At 38.6% G+C, this 17018-nt stretch overlaps 1 protein-coding gene across 3 annotated transcripts; it reads left to right on the top strand.

Moving 5' to 3' along the window:
* Positions 1-802: 802 nt before the first annotated feature.
* suds3 (SDS3 homolog, SIN3A corepressor complex component) lies at positions 803-10691 on the top strand. 3 transcript variants are annotated; one of them, XM_005928885.3, is made up of 12 exons: positions 803-1014; positions 2605-2674; positions 2802-2857; positions 3444-3515; positions 4729-4748; positions 4878-5034; positions 5252-5347; positions 5499-5560; positions 5658-5679; positions 5890-5995; positions 6804-6888; positions 9815-10691. In XM_005928885.3, exons 1-12 carry the CDS (start codon positions 903-905, stop codon positions 9911-9913), a joined length of 957 nt encoding a protein of 318 aa, XP_005928947.1. In that variant the 5' UTR covers positions 803-902; the 3' UTR covers positions 9914-10691. The 3 variants fall into 3 exon arrangements, with proteins under 3 accessions (XP_005928947.1, XP_005928948.1, XP_042079364.1); XM_005928886.3 differs by lacking the exon at positions 803-1014 and adding an exon at positions 1035-1786; XM_042223430.1 differs by lacking the exon at positions 803-1014 and adding an exon at positions 1808-2481.
* The last annotated feature ends 6327 nt before the right edge of the window (positions 10692-17018 follow it).

The raw sequence follows: 17018 nt of genomic DNA, 5'->3' as shown, positions 1-17018 counted from the left end.
TGGTGTTGACTAATTAATCATAGTCTGCTGGGTAACTTTATCTACAGTAGATTTATGTTTAGAAATCTGAAAATATAATAACTAACTCAAGCTTTAAAATACATTTTATGGAGTAAAAAATACACTATATGTATAAAAGTATTTGGGCACACCTCCTAATTGTTCTTAATTCAGATCATTTCAGTCCCATAGCCACAGGTCCACAAAACTCAAGCAGCCACACAGAGTACACACAATGGCACAGCCTGCCTTTACAAATATTTGTGAAAGAATGGGTCATTCAGTAAATTTGAGCATGCCTCTGTGGGAAGTCCATTTGTGAATTTTCTTCCATTCATTTATACCACTAAATGGTGTTGTTGCAAAGCCACACTAGCCACAGTAACTCAGCCACACAGCGGTACACCATGTAAAGGTTACAAAGCAGGGTCACAAAGTGCTGAGGCACAGAGTTGCAACTGTCCCTTAGTATTAAAATCAAAACTGTGCATCAGGAAGCTGGCAGGGATCAGCAGTGGCCTCAATGAAAAAACTGGCGTTCACCAATCACCTTCCGATGCTAATCCTTAGAGTAGTGAAAAAAACAAAGAAACTTATTAACTATCCAAATGTGATAGGAAATGTGCCTGTTTAGATGTTTTACCATACATTTCAAATCACTCATAGAAAACTTGGCCTCTATTAATTAGCGGTGACTGTTTCAAAGTTTTTGTGCTAGTTCTATTAAAAACCGCGATTAAATATTTTATACGATTTGTTTATTATCAAAATTCTACCCAGGCATATTCTTGGACAGCTTGACACCCGGGGGTCCTACCAGTTGTAGGCGCTCTTCCAAGCAAGCTGCAAAACACAAATCGATTGTTTATTTTATGTTTGTTTACATTTTTCGGAGCGCATAAATGACTTCGACTTTGCTGTCGCCCATGGTGGATTATTACAATGATGAAGAAGAACTCGATAGCGTGGATGACGACGACGATCGGAGTTTCAGGGGGAGAGACTCGGAAGAAGGTAACGTTTTCAACAATATCTTCCCCGATTGTCGGGCTCTGTCTAGTTGTTGGAAAAAACGGAAATGCGCGCTTTATTGTATGAATTTGGATGTGTTTTCTTAAAATGCAGCATTTAAGTCGTTTTCCCCCTTCCAGTGGAAACCGTTTGTCCATGTAGCGTAGTATGCGCAAGTACAAAACAAGTTAAAATGTATTTCTCGCTCCCAAAACTGGAAAGCTACTTCAATGCAGCCACACGTTACTTAGTTAGCTTTCTAGCTACGTTTAGGTACACAGTGCCACGAGCAAAGAGTCTGCCTGGTGAGGAACTGTCTCAGAAGTATGTGATTTAAGCTCAGTAAGCAAAGCAAACCGTTCGGTTTTTTCAGAGTTGGCAGCAAGTCGAGCGAAAGAAATAATCAGTGATAAACACGCTAAGATTGCTAGCATTAATTTTTTAGCGTTATACACAAGAGCGTGAAAACACCACTGACCACAGGGTTGGTGCCTTGACGTACATGTGCGCTTAAAACAGTGCTCCCCAAGCACAGCTATAAATTTCAACTATTGGTTTTTTTTCTTAAAAAAAATTATGGCAGTTCAAACGTTAATTAGCCAACTTGCTACGTAACGTTAGCTCCGGGCATTGACAGGTCGGCAGGAAGGCAAGCGAAATCCTGCGTGCTGTGTCCACTGCTCTGCCCTTTTCACACACTTCACTGAGACAGAACGGATTGCAGGGAAAGGGAAAGAAAGACCGGATCAGAGGAAGGCGATGACAACACTGCAAGGTTAGCCAGTTCCCTGACATTGACCTCCAAAGCGAACAGCTGGATTTATTTTTCTTCTCCTCTCCGGATATGTTCTTCTAAGCCTAACTACGTAAGCTAGAGTCGGGTTACACTCTTTATCAGCAGGCGCGGCTAACTTATGCTAGCACATTAATGCTAGCCGAAAATGAAAGGTGCTGTGTCAGCTTGAATACAGAGAGGGGCCTTAGTCTTTGCTCGTCTTGACGTTTCAACGTAAAGCCGGTGAATTTTTTTTCGTCAGACATATGTGGTTATAACTTGGTTCCCGAGCTTCTGACATCAAACCAGGTTTGGTGAAACATGCTGGCGTTGTTTCGAGAGAGTTGCTGTTGGATTGACAGCACTACCAAGTTAGCCGGGATCTGTACTGGTAATTACACCTTGCGAAAAGTGCTTAAAAATATAGATCATCACTCTTTCTATAAATGTCATCGAGAAAAAAAAGCCCAAGGGCAGTTAAGCAGATGTACCCACTTTAGTTTGTTTTAGCTGAGCGTTTTCTGCGGTCGATTCAAGAATACGTAGAGGTATCAGCTGTTATCCTGGCATACGTGGATTTCCCACTGTCTACATTATCAACCCCAGGGCATTCCCAAGCAGGGTGTAGACCATTACTTCATCTGTGCCACGCACGTACTTTCATCTGCAGATATCTCTGCCATCTGTGCATCAAGGTTGTTTTTGAAAACTTATGCCTGTAAACATTCCTGATATGATCACATGTGAAGTATTTGGGGAAAAAATGTTTTCAAATTTTAGCTGAGAAAATCCTTTCTTTTTTCTTCTTGATTTTCCAGACACTGAGGATGCCAGTGAAACTGATCTTGCCAAGCATGACGAAGATGACTATGTGGAAATTAAGGAGCAGTAAGTTTCTTGCCAACTGTGGATCAGCAGCTCTAACCTTTCACTGAAAATCATTTTTGGTGATGAAAGTTTTAAGTTACTGTGCTATTGTAAGGGGGTTGGGACTTTAGCTTTTCTTTCATTGCAGAATGTATCAAGACAAACTGGCCTCTCTGAAAAGGCAGCTGCAGCAGTTACAAGAAGGTAATCATTTTGACTTATTTTCACATGAATGGAGGTGTCAGGAATTATCCATATTTGAAGGACTGCTGCCTTTTATTGTGTGGTACTGTGTGTGAGCATGAGGATTAATTTTGACTTGTCAAGGGCATAGCTAAAACCTTACTTATTAGTCATGGTGCTTAGTGGTTAGGAATTACATCATCAGGCAGAAGAGCAGTTTAAAAGTGCTCGCTTGTCATTGGCTAAAAAGATAAAACAGTGATGACAAATGGCCCTCTGCCATGAGCTCATTTTTATTGTTAAGACTGTCTGTTGTTTACTGATGCAAACTGCTTCTAAACTGCTGAGTGAGCTGTTTGAAAGTACTGTCAGCTATCCCAAAAGGCTTTTACTGCTCATGCTGATGATTGTAGAAACTGCAGAATGATAAGTTGTTTTGCAAATCCAAAAGTAATTACAGTGTCAGTGTATTCTAGTCTACCCTGTGGTTCAGTGTAAAAGGTGTGGCAAAAAAAAATAGTAGTGGGTAGTCTACAATACTGTATGGTGTGTTTTCATGAGTGAACAACGCCCAGCATTAATATCTAAAACACATTTGTCTTTTCAGGCACACTGCAAGAGTATCAGAAGAGGATGAAGAAGTTGGACCAACAGTACAAAGAGAGACTTCGGAATGCAGGCAAGAACATGAAGTGCTTTACTTCTGATGCATCCATGCCAACCAATGTTGGACATGCTGTTTAGATTTAAGGAAGCTTTCTGCTCTAGTTTGGCTTGTTTATTCAGGGAAATGCACAGAGCTACAGACGACTGTGTGTACCTGAAAATAAAAATAGCCGCTACCATGGATTTAAGAAGAGAAGTATGGGTAATGAAAGAATCAAGCCGATGTCTTGGTTGGACTTTTTAAACTGCAATTTTTCCCACACACTTAAATTGACCTTCCCATATAAGGCCTTCTTTTGAGGTGGTCTTCAGTATCATTAAGCTGCTTCGTAAGAATAATAGTAGTCCTTGTTCTGCTCTGGAGATCTGCTGTGAGCTGGATAATATAAACCTGCATCTACTGCAAACTGATCCTACGCTAGGCTTAAAAAGATGACAAGATATAGTTCCAGGTGGTGGAGTTGGGAGTTTTAGTCACATTATCAGAGACTCACTGAAGAGACAGCTGACGATATTGCTCAGTTACTTGTTATAAAAGCTATATATGTATATATTTTAAGTTTTTTGGTGGTTGACTTCACACAACATGTGTGCCTTCTTCCGCAGGGCTCCTGCTCACACCCACATGTCCCAAACACATAAATCCATGCGATGCACTTAACTGTATTGGGTGGAATGAAAGCGCATACTGTCTACTCATTTAAATTAACAGGATGCTGTTTTGTAAAAAACTGAGCTTCTTCTCTCTGTTTCCAACCTGTCCTCTAACCATTCGGCTGCTTTAATTATATTGGATACTCTGCTTTTGTTGACTCCGTAGCTTGTCTTGTTTGTGATCAGCTTTCTCCTTTGCTTGCTGTGTGCCAGAATGGAATGTACTTAGTTTTTTGCTGATCAAAATGAGTGTTTATTTAGTTAGGAATGCAGTGCCAAAAGGCTCTGGTAGTACACTCATAATCACTGCAGTGGAGAATAGTAAGTATGTAATTACCAATGATCAGTTAATTTCTAACGCTAAAATGACTAAAAGATAAACAGTCAGTGCCTTATTGTTCTCGGAGTTTTACTTGAACTTCAGTATTTTACTATAAGCTTCTGGTACTTTGTGCTCCTGTGCTATAAGCATTCTCTTTTATGATTTTTGAGGGTAAATAAATTGAATTTAATGACACAGAACAACAGTTTGCTTCATGTGACCAGTTGTGCTTTATTTTTCCCATTTACAGATCTATTTCTCCAGCTTGAGGTAAGTACAACAGTATCTCAGATGGTCTGACGCTAATGTAAAATCAAAATCAGCCATTTTTTTTTTTTGTACTTTTTGGACATACAAGCATACATTTCTTCTTGCTTTCTGGCTTTGTACCTTCTGCAGACAGAGCAGGTGGAGAGGAACTACATCAAGGAGAAAAAGGCAGCAGTGAAGGAGTTCGATGATAAAAAGGTTGAGCTAAAGGAAAACCTAATTGCAGAGCTGGAGGAGAAAAAGAAGATGATTGAGAACGAGAAATTAACAATGGAGCTGACAGGCGGTAAGGGAACCAGAACAGGATTATTAATCAGGGACTTGCTCAGCAAAAGAGAGATGGGGTACAAAAAAAAAGTATGTGGGTGGCTGTATTTTACTTCTTTCTACATATTTTAATATTAAGTCATCAAATGAAATCTGAGTTTTCAGATACAGTTAAGATGCTAACCTCTATTCATCTATGCATCTGGAGCTCACACTCATATTTCTTCTATTCATAGACTCCATGGAGGTAAAGCCTATCATGACCCGGAAGCTGAGGAGACGGCCCAACGATCCAGTCCCAATACCAGACAAGCGACGAAAACCTGCACCAGATATCCTTTGCATAAACTTGTGACTGTAAAATATTCCAGATTATTTATACTTGTAGAATTTGTTCTTGAGATACCTTAAAATAAAAAAAAAATAAAAAAATGATTTTGTGTCTTAAAAAACCCCCAAAAAACTTTCTTTAACTCTTCAAACCTCAGCTAAATTATTTACTAACAGATGAGCAGATAATGGAAGATTTAAGAACACTTAATAAGGTGAGTGCTTCTAAATTTCTAGATGTGATGCGTTTTTGGAAAGCAATATAACTCAGCAATTCCTTATAATAAATCTTTTCAACCCTGCTTCTTACAGCTGAAATCACCAAAGCGACCAGGTATGATTGCACGTGCCTTCTACTACGGATTTTTATAATGAGCATTTATGTGTGTACTGAGTTACAGTACAAAATTAATACCTCTCAGACGAAGAGAGTTGCATTGGTCTTCTGCTAGGAGAAAGGGTCAATAAAATGCATCACAGTAATATTTTGTTTCTTACATGTATATTAGCAGGGGGTATTAATCGGGTGTTTCTCCCTCCCTAGTGTCTCCCTCATCTCCAGAACATGTCCCCTCTGCTCCCATGGAGAGCCCCACCCAGCGTTATGAGGCCCGCATCGAGGATGGGAAACTTTACTATGATAAAAGATGGTGAATTTCAAGTTTTAATCTGTGCATCTCTGACACGATAGCAATTCATACACAGCGTCGCCACTAGATGGCCACATTGTTATGCGTTGGATGTTAGCTTGAGCCTGTAAAGATATTTTACAACCACTGTGATAGCAGCCTCATTTTTTTTCTGCGCTACAGAAAGAGAGATTGCTTAGGAGCTGCTGAATACTATGCTTAAAGGCACTGTTAAAAATGCATATTTGTAGAATATGTCTGCACAAGAACCAGCAACGCACTCCCTGCTGTTATGCCAAAATAAGAGTGAAAATCCCTGAATAGACACAGCCCTCCCTTGCCCTTCTATTTCAGAGCTGAATTGTGAATCAGACACGTCAGAGCATAAGGTCATTTGAAGATGGGTAAAAATAATAGAATTCTGTCCTATTAGCTGCTCATATAGACAAAGTAATTTGAGAAGACAGAGCTATGTGCACTTTTCTTTCAAGGCAAAGTCTCATTTATTGATGGCTAAAGAAGATGCCACCACTGGAAAGCCTTCTCAAAAAGCCACAGGGAGGCACATGCGTCATTATTCTTCAGTGGGCCCTTAATAATGAAGTACCTTCTGTCAGTCTCTTCCTCTAGGTTTGTTCTGTCCTCTATAAGGTTGGAGCTATTAAAAAATAACGGACTTTTTGTTTTGATTTTTCATTCCAATTATCTACTTAGTGCCTTCTCAGGAGTAATGTGGTTTATTCAGCTGGGTAAAATTATTTATAATGAACTTCCCTCCAGTCTGCACTTGTTTGTTTGATGTTTAGTCTGTGTGTGTTTATGCTGACAGGTACCACAAGAGTCAGGCCATCTACCTGGAGTCAAAAGACAACACAAAGATCAGCTGTGTCATCAGCACAGTAGGAACCAATGAGGTGGGTTTTAGTTCACATTCCAAGCATCAGCATCTCATTCAATTGCGTACAGAACTGTATAATTAATTAAGATTGAAGTATTCTGTGTATATAGTCTTTAAAAAAATTGTCATTCCTATAAGATGACCAGACAAGAAGACCATAAGCATTGTCCTATCCAATAAGATAGTCTAAGCTCGACATCGTATGTTTCTCCATGGCATAGCGCTCAGTTGTTTTCCAAAAAAACATTAAAAAGACATCAGCAAGACACACTGTTGCGCGGGGCAACATATTCCATCATTACCAGACTCTATGCCACATGTACTATCCTGCTGCTATGAATAGTCACCAGAGCACTAAATGTTTATTGATAAACAGCTGAAAATAGTCTCTGAGTATACAATTCTGTTTGAGGAACATCTGCTAAAAAGTATGGTGCCCAGCTGTTTTAGGATATTAGGGAACAATTTTGGAGGGAAAAAAACAAAGGAAAAATCAAAATGACATTTGAGACCAATTGTGCAGCAGTTGTACTTCTGGGTTTCCCCAAGCACATTACAAGCTTGAAAATGCCTTGCTTTTTTCTTTCTTTTTCTTTTTTTTTTTTTTAAGTTAATATATTGTATTGATATCTGATAGGACTTCTGATAGCTTTTACAATTTACTAAAACAACAATAACACATCCTCACATAAGAAAAATGGTACACCCTCTATTAGTTCTAAGCTTTTTTAAATACAGAGACATTATAAAACTTATGACTCCCTTTCCAGGTTTTAAAAGTCAGATGAACAAAACAGGAATATTGAACAATTTCATTATTTATTTAACAAAAATAAAAACGCACACACCATGATTTACCGTCTTTTAGCAGCAGTGACTTTAAAGGTATAGTAAGTAATTTTTTGCGATTATTTAAGAGAAAAAACAATGTTGTAATAATAAATGTCCATTGATGAGTGTGTAATTGCACTTTTCAAGAAATTAATAATCTCACAAAATACATAGGGGCATACCCTGGTTTGTGAAAGTCACCATGGAAGTTACTGTTCCATTTTTATGTATGTGGGTTGAGAACAGCTACATACATAGTTTGTCTTATAAATTCCTTATAAATTAAAGATCACAAACAACTCTTCCAAACTGTACATGGCCATTAAAATTTCTACATGCATCCTTTTGTCATCTCTTTCTCATTATGCCTTTCTCCTCCCTCATTTCCACCTAATCCTCTTCCTCCACAACTCAGCCCTCATCTCCTGAACTGAAGGCAGGGGGCTAACACACTAAAATGTGCATAAATTAGCTTATTGTTGCAATTTCTTATTGTCAGCAGATTACATATGCAACCCTCTAGACAGCTGACTATGAGCTGGCTAAACAACAACAGCTGGTTGTAACCTAACATTTTGACAGCTAATGTCAGGCTTGAGTGTACTTTAAAAAAAATAAAATAAAATTGCACTTTCACTCTGGTAAAAAGTTTGTTTATGTTCTCACATTGTATGAAGGTTTATTTTCCAAGTTTCAGAGTCCAAAAATATTAGATTCAGGGAAATTTCTTTACTAATGCCAGAAAACAGCAGCTAACATCAGTAATGACAACAGCACTTACCAATAGAAATGTGCAAGATATGCTCAACAACTCACCTCAGAAATGCTGTGATCAGACACAAGTGAGACTCAATGACTAATCGGTCTGTATCAGACTTCTTTAAAAAAGCTTTATAGCCTCTTCCAGAGTAAATAGACATGGACACATTATTGAGAGCTAAGGTAAACAGCAAGCTGACTGCCTATACTTCAGTACACATGAAGGGTGACCAGAGTTGTTTGTCCTACTGCGAACGCCGTAGCTCGGATTATGCACCTGAATTAGGAGAGGTAATGCCTGTATTATTCTTCAGTGGAAAATCTACATTGTAACGAAACAGGAAACCCCTTTTAACTCTACACTCCACCCTTCCATGCCATCAACTCAATGTGTAGTTTCTTTTCTCGACAGGTGCGTGGATGGTCACGGCATAGATTTCCCGCAGTATAAATCAGACTTCAAAACCAGAATTCAGTTAAATGAAATCTACTGACATCTACGTGGTTAGACAGCTCTCTTAAGGTCCCGCCACAGCATTTTAATCAACTTGACGTCTAGAGTTTTAAAAAGAATCAAGGTGTTGCAATGGCCATTCAGTCGTGCTCAGAGGAGTTTATGGTTGACACAATGCCTGTAAGGTGCTCAAGTCCTGTAGGTTCAAAACAAACCCCAATCAAGCCTGTCTGTAGTTCTTGGGGTTTTGGCAGTTTGTCTGAGCGCTGTATGGTGGCCTCAGGGTGAATTTGCTGGAACATCTACATTGGAAAAACTGGTAACTGCTTTGTACTTGTGAATAATCTTTCTCATTGTAGAATAATGAACTTCACTTTGTTTGGAAATTGCCTTTTAACTCAGGCAAATGTTACAACTCAATACGGTTTTACCTTTTCAGCTAACCTTTCCCTTATGTTCATTAATAACGATAGACAAAGTTATTCATTACTGATTTTTGAATGAGGGTAACTTCTCCCTCTGGTATAGCCTACATTATTTGTTGTCATGCTTGATGTCTTTGTGCAGCTCCCTTTTTCTGTTTGTGCCATACATTATGCATTATGATGGGTGAATACCATTACATTAATGAAGTGCAACATTAAAGTTTTGCTTGAGTAGTTGAATGAAAACGGATATCATCAACTGTTTCATTGCACAGATTTGACTTTTTTTTTTCTTTCTTTTTTTTTTTTTTGATTCGCAAAACAAAATTTATTAAAATGGAAGGAAAACTGTTCATTTTTAATGTTAAATGTGAATTTATTCATGAGGAACTTTTCCAGCTTCCTTTTAACGTGCACATGAAGAAGAAAGCAGTTTGGCTGTATTGAGGGTTTCTTCTGTGTGTGATTTCCAGATTTGGGTGAGAAAAACAAGCGACAGCACAAAGATGAGGATCTACCTGGGGCAGCTGCAGAGGGGAGCGTTTGTCATTCGTCGGCGGTCGGCTGCGTGAAACATTACCACACCCAATCCCATCTGTGCGTTTACCCATCCATCCAGCCAGTGGCTCATTCATCCAGTTTTGGAGTCTAACATGTGGCCTCACATTCATATTTCATTATCTTATATACACTACCCCCTAAAACACAAATATACACAGACGAGGTCTTCTGTGGCTATGAATATCTCATCCAGTTTTTTCCCCTCATTAACCAAATGCTACTGCAGTGAACATTGCCAGATATCCAACTGTTTTCCAGCCTTATATTTGTCACTATGTGGCATGCATGTAAAACTGGTTTGTGGTCACAAAGATGACTTGTTTTGATTACAAATCTTTCCGAAGCAATCTTATTTACATTTATCATTAAGTTATTAAGTAGTTCTCAAACAGCCTGATTTGAATAACAGAAAAACTAGCGATGTGTGACCGATCAAGTACTGGAGGGAAAGAAAAAAACTATACAACCGAGGAACTGCCGCAGGTTGAACTGAATATAGAAATCCCTCAACTAAAATTACAGTTACTTTATACAGGAAGCAATGCCATTTTCAAGAATATGCCTTTTTTTTCCAGTATCATTATGAAGTAAAAGTTTCTTCCTATGCTGATCTGATGATTTTTTTTTTTTTTCCTTCATTTTATGTAATTTGTTATTTGAGAAATGTTTTTTGTGACATGACCTTCTCCATATGTGAAACTCCTGGATTAGTTTACCAGTATTTGCATGTGGAGCATTATTTTGTGATTTGTACTGTATTCCATTCTATTAAAGATGTTTTCTGCTTAATTTCAAGCTTCAGTTTTATTGTTTTGTTTTTGTTTTAAACTTGAATATGAAAAGCACCAAACCACAGTTGACAATCTAGAAAAAAACAATTCACAACACAAAAACCATTATTTATGGGTATTTAAGACACTTGAATAACACATAGGTCTGTATTTACTGCTGGCATATAAATTAATGACTTGTTAGTTTGGTGTCGCTTCAAACAACTGAAAGTAGCGGTTCTTGGTATGATTTGAGTACTGGCCCTCATGAACTGGGAGCCTCTGGCTTTTGGGCTATATTTATTTTGAGAGAAATGTTCAGGTGATTATTTTGTACAGGGACCTCATTGCTGTTATTTATGCAGAGACTAGTTCTTATATAGTACTTTTCTAATGCAGCATGTCTCTTTCACACATACATTCAGAGAAGCAATTTTTCCTACGTCTTAAGCGCTTTCTAACATTCACAAGCATTCACATTGTAAAAAAGCATCAGTATTTTCCCCAGGGATACTTTGAGAGACTTGGTAGACTTCCAGCCTTCTGACTAGTAGATGACCTGCTTTACCGCCATAGGCACCCCTCACCATAGTAGCACATGTCTTATACTGGTCCTTTATAGGTCCTTTATGGAATCCTTAAATTTATTTTGTCTGAAAAATGTCTCCAGTCCCCAAAAGTCCCCTTACTTCTGATTGGCTTCCCCTCAAAGAACTTTGAACTTCCACTTTCAAAGGGGAACAGTGCAATGAAAATTTATGAAATTAAGTGTATAAATATATTTTACTGAAAAAGTGGTTAAGTTGATATTTGTTCTGGAACACTCCTTCAGTTATAAAACCTTTACATGCCTAAAAAACCAAACAACAACAACAAAATAAAACCCAATGTGAATATCTTGATGCAGTAATTAAATATTAAACTTCATCAAACTTGGCACAAAAAGTGAAACATTTGTATTTGATTATTTCTTTGTTACAATAATGCTTGTGGGTAAAAAATAAAATAAAAATCTTGCACTCTTGGAAAGCCTGTTTGTTTCCCCATAAATGGTGTCACAGTAGTGAGGAGTTGAGTACGTGGGTTGTGCTCATAAAAAACGTGTCAAATCTTCACTGCCAATGTCAAACAGCTTGTTCTCTGGGTTGGTGTCATTTTGTATAAGAAACATGACGTATTGGTAATTTAACAATTAATTAATTAAACAAACAAAGGCCTCATTAGCATGTGGAAGAATCATACACAGTCACAGAACCCTGGCACCTCCTCCTTGGCACACATTCACTTGACACCAATTTTAATTTACAGCACGAAAAAGGTGATGTGTTGATATGCTCCAACGGTCCAAAAAGTTCTATTGACCTTTCACTTTGTTTTAAAAAATGACCTTAATAATAATTCATAAATTAGATAAATTTGACTTAAAGACTAGTTGCATTTGCTCTGGTGTGTGATGGTGTAGAACATGAAGTTAACATTATATGAGTGCATCACAAAAAATGAGAATATTGCAAATGCAAAGGGCTTTCTTGAGTGTGGAAAAGAGAAGCTGTCAAGAGCTGCAGAGGCATATGCTATTTTTCTGCTGGTTATTAGGAGTGGCCTCTGTCACATGTAAGTAGTTTTTTGATCCGCTGATCATAGCTGCTATAAACGCTCTATTGACTGCAGACAAGACCCCCAGGGGATCCCTGGACCATTTAATGTTTTAACATGTTTAATAAAGCGTTATTCATTAAGCAACATGGTATAGTAAAGACAAGCATTTCAATTGCTGTTTATTTTTCCAAGTCAGCCGAGTCTGTGTTCTGTGTCCAAATCATCTGTCTCTTTTTTTCCTGGATATTTTTTCACATCAACTTGCCGATGTATCCAAATAATCAATGTGACCGTGTCACCTCCCGGTTCCAGTCCTCTCACAGAGTGACTCTCAGCCATCCTTACACTTTGTAAACAGCTGAATTATTTGGCATTCAGCACAGATCTCTGTTAGCCAACCAGTCTGCCTCTTCCCTCTTGTGTGTCCTATCACTTTAACCGGATGGCATGTTTCACTTTGCCTGACTTAATGACACTGCCTGACAAGGAGGGCAATTACACTTTTGCCATGCTGCACAAAATGCAAGGCTCATCTGAAAGGGCTTGTTGTCCACAAGCCCGTCAGGTGTGATTGCTCAGTCTCTTGCAGGGACATGAAATGAGCTGATAGTGAATGTGATGCCTGTCTGCTCCCTTTATTGCACTGCATGTCTGACTTTTGGTTAAAGCCACAATAACATACACTCAGGCACTTAATGTGAGATTTACAGGGCTTGGGTTTATTTTAAGCGTGGCATCGCATACAGCTCATTTAAAGTGATCAGCAATCAGGGGCAGAGTACATAGCCTTCTTGGTGTATTTGACATTTCCTGTAGTTCTTTTTCAAATATTCATTTTGCTGTCTCACTGTGGGTATATGCAGACTCCCGTATTGCCAAATAACCTCATCTGAACAACCATCTGTTACACTACGAAGTCCTATGTGGCCCCACACTCAAGAAAAGGTCAGCAAGAAATGGTGCAGGGTCAACCAAATTATAAAACCTTGCAAAGGTCAAAAGTGAAGTCCTGCTGCACATATTTCTTCTATAGACACGTCCCTAAAGACAGCTATTACTGTAGTGCGGGGGTGTTAAATACAGGTCCGGGGGCAAAAATCGGCCCAGTAAAGACTACCATCCAGCTCACTGGAAAATGCGAAGGAGGGCATAAGTTTTAGACTAAGTTTTATAAGTGTTTTTTAACGTTTTCCTACCGATAAAGACCTTCCCCATGGGCATTCATACTACATCAAAGTAATTAAGGAATAGGTAAACAATTAAATGACACAAGTGCTCCTGTTTTTTCATCTGCTATTGAAATTTCAGGGTTTTGTTTTTCAGTTTGGTCACAGTAAAAAAAGGTCATAGCTACTATAAAGAATTATTCCATAACTATTCCACTAGTTTACTGTATGAAAATAAGTGCAGGGTATTTCAGGAGTGGTGTGAGAAATCGGTGTACTCTCTCACAGAGTGTAATTCTAGGGTCACAATCAGGTCAAATCCAGCATTTGTAGCCCAAAACCCTTCTCTCTGATTGACTCCTTTAGAGTTAGGGGCATGAGTGCGTGGATGCTTGTTGTCTAGTGAGGAATTTATATCCATTTATATTGAAATGAAAAAGACCTTCAAGAGGTCCACAAATGCATGCTATGTTGAAGTCCCAGTGGAAATTGGGACATCTGGGCTTCCACAGTATTACAGAGTTTTTTCAAATAAAATGGACGTTTCTTTCTTCTAAATAAATAGACTGCACTTCAATCTTGTGGCAAGGTTAAAGTAACTTAAATACCGTGCCTCACTGGGGCACACATTAGTTAGCATATATATTCACTTCAGAGGATGTACAGTACAACTATGGTAAGCTATGCACTGACTGACTTTTCAAAGCAGAACCACATACAGCTTGTAGCAGCAGCTTATTTAAACAATGCATTAACCTTAATGGGCTACTCTGTAGTGTTTGTAATTGGTAAATCTATGTTTTTTGGTGAAGTGGTGACAAAATGATCAAATTTTTGAAGTTGAACTTAAAATGTTCAAGTGCATAAATGACTGCTAGTTATTCAGGTTTTGATGAACGCATTTGTAAAATAGTTTTACATGTGATCAGATTGCTTTGTATTTGTGTGTGGATTGGAGTATGCATTTGTGAGCCCTCAAATGGTCCACATAAAATCAGTGTTACATTTTATTGTACACTTGTAGATCACATCATAGATATTTTGTAACCATTTTGACTAAGATTTCTAAAACAGCAACATACTGAAGAAAAACCATAAGAAGATAAAACAGAACAAAATAATTGTAATGTAATGAAATCACCACATAAACAATTATGACCTAAAATGACAGTTTCCAATTTATCATATTTAAAATGTGATTATTACTCTGTGTCTGCCTGAACTGATTTTCTTAACTGATCAGAGTAGTTTACTCCAGTGTTTTGTTTTGTTTTCTTTTTCTTTTTGCACGTATTCCATGTTAAATAGATTTCACACTTAAACGATGAGTTGATGGTCCATTCATCTACCTTATAATCTTCATATTTAACCAAGGAGCAGCTCTTACCCCTTCTTGTCCACATTTATGACTTTCAAATTGCTCATCTCTTGCTTTCTGGGAATGTATCAGTCGCAAGCTTTCACTGCAGGTGGCTGTTTATTCTGTTTTAAATCAATATGCTGAGTAAGCAAGGGAACGAGTGGGTGCACTTAAGCACGTAGACACTTCTCCGGTGATGGATCAATTTTCCTCATGTACCCCATCTATTCACCAGAGTGTGTAAAACACCTGCTCACACTCACCATGCACAAAACAAAAGGAATATCTCCAGCTTTCCATGTCCAGAAGCCATTACAACACTAACTGTGGTTAGGGTTTGTTGGTAAGTCTCACTGGAGCTGTAATACTCTTTGGTTGTTATTGCTTGTACCTATGCATGAAAATTCACCTAGGGCATCAATACAAAATCCTCCACGCAATCTCCCACCAGCCCCAGCTTCAGCACCAAATTCCCACTTTTATCCTCTTCCTTCTAATTTGAGCATTTGCTCCACTGCATGTTAGCATTGAGATACATGACTACAGGGAGGAGAGTTTCATCTCGCTCTGCACTATCTGGTGGGAATTGAGTAGGATCCAGGCAGACTTAGATTTGCCTCCGGTGTTCAGAGGAGAGGACGGTAGGTCCTCAACAACCCTGTATATGTGTGTATATGTGAGTGCGCGTCTATGTCTGTTCCCCCAGTTTATCACTCTCCTGCAGGTCTGCAGTGGGAGCAAAATTCATTTACAGTACAAGCTTCTCATTTGACTGTTGATATTTGACTCCAGGTTATGGGACAGAGTTGAAGCCTCACTGCATTTCGCAACATTATTCGCTTTAAACACTAAGCGGCTATTGCTCATTTGAAAATCAGGTGATTGGCTGTTTTTACACACAGTTGTGTTTAGCTGCTCTTTTGATATTAGACAAAAAACAAAGTATGTAAGGAAGTGCTGAAAAACACCTTTCTCCAAGGTTAGTGTGTGAGCTTTGGACAGGGTATTCTCCATGTTAGATAAGAAGTTTATGTATTGAGAGGTTCATTAATCTTTTGCTGGTATTACTGTTGGATGTTGCCTGTTTCTTCTACTTATCAGAGTCAGGAAAATTTAATCTTATATAAGATTAAACTTTTCTCTATATTCTTTTCCCTCATGGCCTTCTATTAGCAATGATATTTTCATTATCGCCTTTTATGCCTATCACTTGTGTCTTGCAGCCTTTTCTTTAATTTTGATAGTGGATTTACTGTTAGAGGTTGAGATAAGATATTTTCTAACACTGCAAAAGGAAATTACCAAACTGAAAAGTTCAGTGTAGCAACTAATGTATTTAATAGTACAATTTCACCAGTTTAGTACAACTTTATGAAACTCACATTTGAGTGATTATGATTTAAGCACATCATTGATACCCATGAGAAATTTTTCTTTTTATGTCAAAATTTGAATGCAAGACTTTTACTTTTAATGGATTGGAATTGGACCTATGGTCACGAGCTGTGGGTAGTGACCGAAAGAACGAGATCGCGGATACAAGCAGTAGCAATGAGCTTCCTCCAAAAGGTTGCTGGCCTCTACCTTAGAGATAGGGTGAGAACTTCAGCCATCTGGGTGGGGCTTGGAGTAGAGTCGCTGCTCCACATCGAATGTAGCCAGTTGAGGTGGTTCGGGCATTTGACAAGGATGCCTTCTGGGCACCTCCTTGGTGAGGTTTTCCAGGCATGTCCCACTGGGAGGAGGCCCCGGGGCAGACCCAGGACACGCTGGAGAGATTATATCTCTCGACTGGCCTGATCCCCAGGACAAACTGGATGAGGTGGCTGAGGAGAGGGAGGTTTGGGCTTCTCTGCTTAGGCTGCTGCTCCTGCAACCCGGCCCCGGATAAGCGGAAGAAGATGAATGAATGGATGGATATTGCTAATTTATTTCAGTAGAGTAGTTGGATTCATTAGACACATTCTGAAGAGATATACATTTTTTTGTTTTTAACTTAATCTAACATTTTTCTGAATGTTTTCTTCTGACATTAAAGCGGCTAGTTCAAAAGATTTTTTCACATTGCTGTTACAGCACACGTGCTATATGGCTCTCAATATGTCTATACATTACCCAACAAAGGTGGATGTGCAAAAAAATGCTTCTGATGCACTCAAATCTGACAATAATTGATTATAGCACAGAGAATATCACAGGTTGTTGGGTTAATAGGTGTCAT

This window comes from Haplochromis burtoni, unplaced genomic scaffold, assembly GCF_018398535.1.
Source record: "Haplochromis burtoni strain Fernald_Lab_line unplaced genomic scaffold, NCSU_Asbu1 Contig_111, whole genome shotgun sequence".
Classification (NCBI taxonomy): Eukaryota; Metazoa; Chordata; class Actinopteri; order Cichliformes; family Cichlidae; genus Haplochromis; species Haplochromis burtoni.
Note: the sequence above shows the minus strand (reverse complement) of the source record. Positions and strands in the feature narration are given on the sequence as shown.